The 10,308-nt window shown below is 41.8% G+C and overlaps 1 protein-coding gene across 1 annotated transcript; it reads right to left on the bottom strand.

Moving 5' to 3' along the window:
- Positions 1–974: 974 nt before the first annotated feature.
- ppp1r3db (protein phosphatase 1, regulatory subunit 3Db) lies at positions 975–10,207 on the bottom strand. Its single transcript, XM_088339060.1, has 2 exons — positions 10,161–10,207; positions 975–2,131 (listed from the first exon to the last, which is right to left on the bottom strand). Exon 2 carries the CDS (start codon positions 2,107–2,109, stop codon positions 1,249–1,251), a length of 861 nt encoding a protein of 286 aa, XP_088195186.1. The 5' UTR covers positions 2,110–2,131; positions 10,161–10,207; the 3' UTR covers positions 975–1,248.
- Positions 10,208–10,308: the final 101 nt, after the last annotated feature.

Consider the following 10,308-nt stretch of genomic DNA (forward strand, 5'->3'; position numbering starts at 1 on the left):
ACAACTCCATTCACTCCCAAAATAAATAAACAGCCGTTTTATTATTTTCTCTGAGGTAAAGCATTTTCGTGACACATCTTTGAACAACATCGACATATCATTTTATTTTTTGTCCATTTAGTCAACACGCAAAGAAAAAAACGTCTGATACTGTTATTTTAAATGAAACGTTAGTGCAATCGCAATAAAGTGACACTCGTAATGTGCAAAAACAACGAGTGCAAAGCAATAACATAATAACTGTAAAATGTAAAACGTAAACACACAAAAGAAAAACAAAGATCACTCTATAAGCTCCTCATCGACGAATCCCTCGAATTCTTCTTCTGCTGTGTTCGAATTGACCATATCTCAGTGAATGGGCCATCCAACACGTCCGGTGTTTTTGTGCCAGCGCTGTTGCCTTCATACGTATAGTTATCGTACTGACACTTCTGCTTGCCGCTCTTTGTTGAACAACCCACTGTTCAAGTGTCTCCTCTAACTCTGGCCATCTTGCTTTATTGCCACGGAAACTTTGTTGAGTTTTCCTTACTTGGCGGAGCTTATCTTCATCCTTTCTCCACTTCCGTACCATCGATTCATTTAAGTTTAACTCTCTCGCTGCCGCTCTATTGCCGTGTTGTGCTGCGTGACTGATCGCTTTGAGTTTAAACTCGGCGTTGTACGCGTGTCTCTTAACAGGAGCCATTTTTTATACAAATGCACGTATGAAAGAGAATCTCGCTCTCTCTCTCTCTCTCGCTCTCTCTCTCTCTCAAACGTGACATTCTGAATAATTCTGCGTTTGTTTAAGGTAAATTGTGCTTTACATCTTCACCAGTCATAACCCTGGATTCAGACAAATACTGTATTTATTGAATATGAATTAAGCAGTTTAATGGGGTAGCCATTTTGCCACTTAGTAAACAAATACAACACGAGCCCCGGCAACTACCAATCGTTTAATATTTCCCAGTATGCACAGCGCGAAAAATGGAGTCGGCGGCTGTTTCTCGTAGTTGCGAGACCTTGCGAATTTCATATTGAGCCATATATAAGGCGCACTGTGTTATAAGGCGCATGGTCAGCTTTTGAAAAAAAATAAGACTTTTAGGTGCGCCTTATAGTGCGGAAAATACGGTATTTAAAGTGATCAAATCACCACTAACCGTGGATCCCAATAGAGCTTTTGAGTACACCCAGGTAACTGAATCACATCATTGTTCAAACGGACATGCCCTAGCAACAGCGCCCTCTAGAGGTGACTTATGTAAAATGCAGCATGCTGTCCTCGCATTCCCTCGGAACCTTCACTTTATAACTGTGACACGTCAGTTTGTAATTGCAGCCATTGTTGTTGTCCCAGTAATCCGAGCCTTTGACGTGATAGCAGACGGCAAATTCCAGCAAAGCCCCTGGCAGCAAAATGAAAGGCGGCACCGGTAGACGGAATCGAAAGACGTCGCGTTCCCCTCCGGCCCCGCTCGACACCCACCAAGCCACCGTGTCCGTGGATGTCCTCCAGTTGGTAAAAGAGTAGTGAACTCTGACCTTTTTCTCATAGTCTAAATTAAGAACTTGAACGGTGCCGGTGATGCCCAGCTCAGAGCATGAAACCTTCTCCAGGCCAACGCCTTGCGCACGTACCCGGCTCAGGAAGTTGGGTTCTTCTCCCAAGTTTTCGGGGAAGCATGGTTTGAAGTGGGGCAGCGACAGCTCCAAAGACTTCCCGAAGGCCTTCTCAGAGCTCATCAGAAGTCGAAACATGACGTGGTGGGGGACAAGGGGTCGCTCTTTGACTCGGAAGACCTTCACCTCCTCTAAGTCCAGGCCCAAGGAGTCCACGAAACGGACTTGCTGGCTCCGGTGTTTCCGCCGGCGCTCAGACGGAGAAGGAAGGGACTGAGCTCGTCGTCTCGTTATCTTCTTGTTGGGCGAGCCAATTTTTGGGTCACTTTCCGCCAAAGGGGGTCTGGGGACTGGGGGACGGATCGGGATCGGAGCCCGGGGAGATGGCGGTCCGGGGTCATAAATGCACCGGAGGCGGAGGGTGGTGGGAGCTGTTTGTGGTGGGCCCCGCTTCTGGATGGCCATGTCGGTTCTCCATTTCTCGTAAACCTCGGCCATCTTGGTCGCATGAAGTATTTCGCTGTAGGAAAAGTATATCTTACATATTTAAAGGTGTAGGGTATATGGTTATAAGTGTTTTTGTTTATTGTTATCAAACACTTGAATTGTTATCAGTGTTTCCTCTAAGCGCACAAAAATGAGGGCTCAAAATGACTAATTAAGAAGCGACTTAAGTCAAAGTTACAGTGCATGAAGGTAAAAATACACGGGTTCCCCTGACGTGATGTCCTAAATGCGGTATTTTGAAGTCGAGTCGAAATAGAATGAAGTTGAGTAAAGTTAGTAGGGTTTGTCGAGAACCGGCTCCTTTGGCTCGGCTCACTAAAAGGAACCGGCTCTTTCGGGTCCTAAACGGCTCTTCAGGTTGTTTTTGCTTCTTTAATCCCAACATGGCCAAATATTATGTAAAATTATGCTCAAAATGACTTAAAAGAAGTGGGGAATAGAACAAAAAATAAAATAAAAATACCAAAATAAAAAAGTAGTGAAGAGCTGAGAAAAAAGAAACAAAAGGAAGATAAAAAAAGAAGGAAAAGTTTAGAAAAAAGCCAGAAAAAAGGTAGATGAAGAAACGTGGGAAAAAAGTAAATAGAGAACAAAGAGAAAAAAGTAACAGCTCGGAAAAAATAAACACAATCAGAATTTTTTTAAAGGAATTAAAAAAAAAAGTAGAAAAAAACACGGATAAAAGAAGAAAAAGTTTGTGTTGCATTCAAATAATTTCCAATTATATCAAGTGAATCTTGTTGCTAACATTGTACTTCCACTAAAAAATGTGATTAAGTACAGTTCTGTATTTTGCAACCGACTAACTAAGCCCCCCAAAATATTAATATTATGCGACCCTGCCCACTGCCCGATGATTGCTGGGATGGGCTCCGGCCCCCCGCGACCCTACTGAGGATAAGCGGTACGGCTAATGAGATGAGAGATGAGAAAATATATCAGAAAAAAAAAATGGAAATCGGCCGTACAACCTTTGCAATAGTACATGAGTCAATTCATTTAAAAGAGAAAAATAATTTTGCATTGCCGGAATCTCAACAAAATATAACTTGATGTCAAGTTTTGGACATGTTTGATCATTAATTATCTTGCCACACTTGGGATTGCTGTTGCTCACTGTTGTTTCAAGCGTTGCTCACCAACTTTGTGTGAACGCTCAGACCCGTAAGGAAAATTACAGGGAACATTGATTGTTATTTTTTTTTATAATGGAATATTCTGTATATACAGTCTATACAGTAATCCCTCGCCGTATCGCGGTTTACTTTTCGTGGCTTCGAAACTTCAAAAAGTGTATTTTTATTGTGTATTGTGATGTGCAGCAGACAACACACAGCAAATGTTTTTACGGGGTGCTTCGTGGAGCGCTGTGTGTGTGTGTGTGTGTGTGCTGGATGGCGTGATTTCCGTGACAGGCTGGGGTATGCTGTTAGTCAAACAACTGGGCAGGTGCACAACTCAACGTATCCACCAAAAACGTACTGCGAAGCACAGCGACAGCTACCAATTTAGTGGCTCATTACATCGAAATAAAAAACCAATGAATTAAATCAGACTCTGAGGAGGGCGGTACGGCGGCTCAGTGATTAGCATGGGATTCCTCTCACATTCCAAATACATGCGCGTCGTGTTGATCGTCCTACACTTCTCTCAGTGGGATGCGGAGATCATAATTCGCGCGTTTGTTACCTCCCGTCTCGATGACTGTTATGCACTACTCTCCGGTCTTCCGATGACCAGACTCAAGAGTCTTCAGCTGGTACAAAATGCTGCAGCGAGGCTTTTAACTAGGACAAAAAAGTCCCATCACATCACGCCGATTTTGGCTAACCTGCATTGGCTCCCTGTTAGCCTAAGATGTGATTTCAAGGTTCTCTTAATATTATACAAAATCATACATGGACTTGCTCCCTCATATCTTTCAGATCTGATTTCCCCCTATGTTCCGATCCGAAGCCTTCGTTCTGAAAACGCTGGTCTACTAGTGATCCCAAGAGCCAAGAAGAGATCCGCAGGTTCGAGAGCGTTCTCCATCCGGGCACCGGTGCTGTGGAATGCTCTTACCCCTGAGATCCGATCTGCAACCTCAGTGGAAATGTTTAAATCTAAGCTTTAAACACACTTCTACTCTATAGCATATGAATGATCTATACTTTTCGTGGACAATATCTCTGTATTATTTGTGATTGCAACATCCTTTGCTGTCTGGTAATCCTGAAAGGGGGATTACCTCATGTGCGGTCCCTTCTCAAGGTTTCTTCATTTTCCTCATGTTTCTGAATTTTTCCTTGCCCTCATGTTGGTTCCAGATCAGGGGATGATGTAATAATAGTCCGAAAAATAGTCTGTGCAGCCCTTTGAGACTCTTTGCTATTAAGGGCTATACAAATAAAAATGACTTGACTTGACTTGACTGTGCCATGAGGCTGGCAACCAGGTCAGGGTGTCTCCTGCCTACTGCCAAAAGATAGCTAGGATTGGCTCCAGCAACCCCGCAACCTTCAAGAGGATAAGCCGGGCAGAAAATGAATGGATGGATGGACTCTGAGGAATGTCAGGATAAATGAAAAAAAATGCCAATCACCACAGAGTGCTGCGTGGTTTAGAACTGGGTCTGGGAAGAGACAGAGGCGGCGGAAGAGCTGCGGCTACGTGACAACTCACACAAGCCACCCATGCGGAGCCTGTTTCTTACCAACGCCAGATCCATTACCCTTAAAACAGATGAGCTGGAGTTACAACTCATGGGAAACCGCTACATTAGCAGTGTTCTCGTTTGCCCGGTGGTAACAACGGCAATAATTCCGGTAAGAAAAAACGGCGGAGAAATTCTTCAGAAGACCGCAAAGGCAAGGAAAACACGTGTGTTGAAGCGAACGATTCGACGAAAGAAAATGATTTTCTGCCCAAATGGACTCAATTATATTCCTGGTTACACTATGAGGAGGATGATAAGGGATTGGACCTTGAGAAGGCATTACAACTATGGCGGGACAGCAAACCACGAAGAATATATGAACTGAAAAATCTGAAGTGATAACTGCTTTGTATTACCAATTAACTGTGATGATTAAAACTGAATGAAAATATAGATTTATATTAAATATTTGTCGGCGATTTACAATTTCAACCTCGATAAGACTAAATTTTGGGGAGCCATAGATCTCTGTTGGGACCCAGAGATTTTTGAGCATGCGAGTCCCGGAGACCCATCACTTTTCAGAGCTAAAATGAACAATGCATTAGTGACAGTTGTATTTCATTTTCATCAAGGAGACCTGGCACAACGCTAACATGCACTCTCTACATAACTTTCTTCCAAAAGGAGCGGGCCCCTAATTTCATTGTAGTATTGTTTAATGACAGTTAATACCATTCATCGATTCAACTTTTATTTGTAGATCTATCGTTGTTATTTTGTTACAGTCATATATATTATATGCAGTGTTCTCGTTTGCCCGCGTCCCTGCGTCCTAGACTTATCATTTTTGCTGGGGACGCATAGTCTCGAATCAACCCGGGACGCTACTTTTTTGACACAAAATTGTCATTATTACCCGATTACATTTTTTTAAAAGAAAGATTTACAGCACTCCAAACTTTTCGTCAGGCAGATCCGGCAGATGTTGTTTTGGTCTCGCGGTTCGAGTTTTCGACTGCACGCCGATCGATCTCGAGTTGTGTGGTGAAAAGTCCGTCTCTTTTTAGCGAAGCGGCTTTTTCGGCTCAACTCATTCAAGAGAGCCGGCTCTCAAACGGCTCACTTGCTTTGATGCATTATATTACGAATGGTTATGTTGTAAAAAGAAGTTAAGAAAAAAGGGAAGTATAAAAGGAGAAAATGAAAAAAAGACAGGTTTGTGGTGATCCCTTTAATCGGTATATTACCAACAACAATTTGATGCAGAAAATTAATTAGAATAGAATAGAATAGAATAGAATAGAATAGAATAGAATATACCTTTATTGTCATTGCTACAAATGGGCTAACATATTGTGACAACGAAATTGGGCATGACACTCCAGTTTTACACATTCATAGTGAGGTATGAGCAAGAAGATAAAGGAACAGAGAAGATAATGTTATAAGACAAGGGGGATAAGGCTATAGTTATAATTTACATGGTATTTACACAAAAAATGTCGGCATGTGGGATGTTACATACAGGGTTGTCGTGATAACGTTGGTATCGTAACGGTTGTGCAATAATTTGATGATTAAAACTGAATGAATATAGATTTTTATTATATATTTGTCGCTGATTTACAATTTCAACCTCGATAACATTAAATTTAGGGGACCCATAGATCTCTGTTGGGACCCATAGATTTTTGAGCATGCGAGTCGTCGGGACCCATCACTTTTCACAGGTAAAATGAACACTGTATACGAAACTGACATCTAAAAAAATGTTTCTACTTTGTGGAGTTTGACTATCGCGGTATGAGCAAAACCCTGCCAAAAAAAAGCAAATACTATATTTATTGAATATTCTATAATACATTGCAATTAAAGGGAAAACAACATTTTACAGGCTCAGGCATTTGTTAAACAAACAAAAGCATGTGTACTTTCTACTATTTAACATTACAAATAACCTCTGTACTGCCACACTATAATTTTGAAAATAATCTAGCTGCTACACTGTAATGTACTTTTTTATAAGATTTGTGCGTACGTAATGTAGGATTGTCAAGCTGTTTTACGTATTTGTACAACTTAAACCGCAACATTATTGGCGCACAGGTGGACGCAGATAGAAAAGGGGCGTGGCAACCGTTTTGCTAATCAGAATGCCAAAGACAAAAGTAGTGAAAAACAGCGAAAAGTAAACGGCGATACGGCGAGGTATTACCTTCGTTAATATATGTACACACATATGTATTATACAGGGTTGGGTAGGGTTACTTTAACTGGATGACTTACAATTACTTTTGGATTACTCCAATACCGAGCGGCTGCCTTTCCAGCAGCTCCCCTGTTATCTCTCACTTTTTGTGATTTTTTGTTTTATTTCCTGCTTCTATCTTCGGTGTTTTTCTTCCCGTTTTGACAACTACACTATGGATTACTTTCTATCCTATGGACATGGGTTTAGTGCACAAAAATGCGTTTATTCAAGGAATCAACTCCTTGCCCTGAAGAATTCTCGTGCCGGCGTGATGAAGGGGCCTATCGTGGGAGAAGAGCCAGAGCTAGCTAAGCGGCTAGCGGCGTTATAAGTCTTTGGTACCATCCGTAATCATGGTAAATGTGAACTCACTAACAAATAAGACCAACGAGTGCTGGTGGAAAACATCGAAGCGCACGGGGAGCGCAGTTGCTGTGTTTTGCGGAAACGTGGCTCACGTTTAGTATTCCGGACGCTAACGTGTAGCCACACGGAGCTACCCGTGTTGTGGTAAATACACTTGCATTTGTAGAATAGATTTGCATACATGTAGAAATTTAGAAAGACTTGCTTACAGTTGTGGGAAAAGGTCGGGTTGACATCGTTTGAAGATACTCTTGGCAGACGATTAAGTTTCCTTGAAGATAGCGTGCAAGGGACGGGACTCTCTGAACTTGATACGTGATACAGGACCGCCTTTTGGGGTGTATTCAATCTAAGCTTAATCGTCGCTACCAGCTTTAAAAACATTGTCATGTTCCCAGCTCTCTGAGAAACTTCATTGATGCATCAATAAAAGTTGTATCTCCCTCCCACGAGGCTGGCTCCTGTCCATTTTCCTTATCCACATATGAGAAGACTTTTCTCTCGATTATCGAACCTGCAATTTCCCCAACACCCGCAGCTATCCGGCTTCAACGCCGCTATACAGAGACACGAAAGCCTGCGGGAATCGGAGAGGAGGCGGACTTGCTAACAGGAGGTGGTGTATCCCTGGACACAAAGAAAAGATTTCCATCTGCCGCAGGGATGTCGAACTTTTGGACTAGCGTGTGACGTCATCCACTCCGCTACAAGCACCCCTAGGGCATCATGTTCATCTGTTAATAAACAACGGGGTAGACTGCTGGAAGTGTGAATTTCCCTACGGGGATGAATAAAGTATCTATCTATCTATCTATCTATCTATGCTAATAAAAGACAAAAGAAACTAAATATGAATAAAATTAATTTCGTGCAGGCTTGGGGAGTAACGGAATACATGGAACGGCAAAAATGATGTTGGCAAGCTGTTTGGATTTATTTTCATTTTCTTTCTGTCACATTTGATGTTAGTTTTGAGGGAGATCAAAGAGATCAAAGCCAGGAGAGAAAGCTTACCACGTGTTGTGAGTCATCATTTTATTCATATTGAGTTTCTTTTGTCTTTTATTAGCATATTTGGTATTGGAGTCATCCAAAAGTCATTGAAAGTAATCCAGTTAAAGTAACACTACCCAACCCTGGTATTATACATGGTTTAATATCTTGCAAAGATTACTGTCATAAACCAAAAAACAATGCACAAACCTCAGAGTTGCAACCACTGCTTGTTGAGAAGTTTGGCTCCTTGAAGTTCGACGAGAAAGCTTGAGTGTTGATCAACACAACAGCGTGGTGTCGACAGACTACTTTCACTTTAGCTCTTCACATTAAACCTGAAACCTGCCCGGGGATGGGAGGTGTACAGGGAATATTTATAGCAAATAGTGTTGGGCTGTCCCTTTCTGCTCTAATAATACTTGCAGTCATCTTGTTCTGCTCAAGTCAATTTTCCTTTTTTTTTTCCCTGACGGTAAACAGGGTTGGGTAGGGTTACTTGAACTGGATTACTTTCAATGACTTTTGGATTACTCCAATACCAAATATGCTAATAAAAGACAAAAGTAACTCAATATGAATACAATGACTAAATTTTGTGCAGGCTTGGGGAGTAACGGAATACAGTGGAACCTCGGTTCTCGACCATAATCCGTTCCATTTCTTTGTACGAAAACCGATTTGTACGATCACCGAAGTCGTTTTTTCCCATTAAAAGTAATGTAAAATTGTTTTAATCCGTTCCAACACCCTAAATGTTTACCACGAAAGTCAATATGAAGCTAACCCAGGCTAATTGTACGTTCACGTTAGCGTAATCTTCCGTACGAAAGGTTACGCTAACCCAAACGTGTAAAAATTTAAAAATCAGGTCGTTTACAAGTCATTTAGCACCCGGGTCTCCACAACAAGTGGTGAGCGGTTAGAGGATAAAAAAAAGAATTATGAGTAAGATTTCTTACCTTGGCGGATGTCTGCAGAAGCCATGCTGTATTGCTGAAAGAAGGGAAACTCGCACACCTTCTTCATATTTTGCTATTATTTCTTTCTTAAATGCAATAGTTGTACGCACTACTCCTCTTTTTTCACCTGTAGCAACTTTGCTGCTTGCACCGACCTTCTTCCGAGGCATAATTCGGAGTTAAAACACTCCCTTCACCGCTTTTGAAAAACGAAAGCAGAGAAGGAGTGCGTGTTGCCGTGACAACAGTTCTTCACGAGGGGTGGGGGCAATCCACACTCGTACGCGCTCAGCATCGCCCCGAACTGCGATTTTTTGAACGAAAAGCGAAGCAAGAATTTCTCGAAATTTTTGGTCAAGAACCGATTTGTTCGAACTGAGAGGCGTTCGAAAACTGAGGTTCTACTGTACATTGAACGGAAAAAAGCTGTTTGGATTTATTTTCATTTTGTTTCTGTCGCATTTGATGTTCGTTTTGCCGGAGATCCAAGAGATCAAAGCCAGGAGAGAAAGCTTACCACGTGTTGCGAGTCATCATTTTATTCATATTTAGTTTTTTTTGTCTTTTATTAGCATATTTGGCATTGGAGTAATCCAAAAGTAATTGAAAGTAATCCAACTGAAGTAACCCTACCCAACCCTGATCCCAATTACCTGGATTACTATTATTTTTACACAGTATGCCTGTGATATGTGGGCTCAGACTCAACACACAGGACCCATAAAATGCTGTTAGACTGCTCGTATAAAAAGAAAAAAAAGAAAAAAAGAATGCTGTCAGACCATCATAAATGCACATACTGTATCTATGCAGATTTTACACTGCTTACCGAACTTGGACCTGGAGCTCATCCAAGCGGACTTTGGGTGCAAGGTGGACTACGCCCAGGACGGTCCTTGCATGATAGGGGTGAAATTCATCAAACTCCAGTATGTCCTGAGCAGAGAACTGATCTTCCATGTATCTGGATTTCAATC

Source organism: Urocampus carinirostris, chromosome 6 (genome assembly GCF_059441175.1).
Source record: "Urocampus carinirostris isolate Australia breed hairy pipefish chromosome 6, RoL_Ucar_1.0, whole genome shotgun sequence".
Taxonomy (NCBI): domain Eukaryota; kingdom Metazoa; phylum Chordata; class Actinopteri; order Syngnathiformes; family Syngnathidae; genus Urocampus; species Urocampus carinirostris.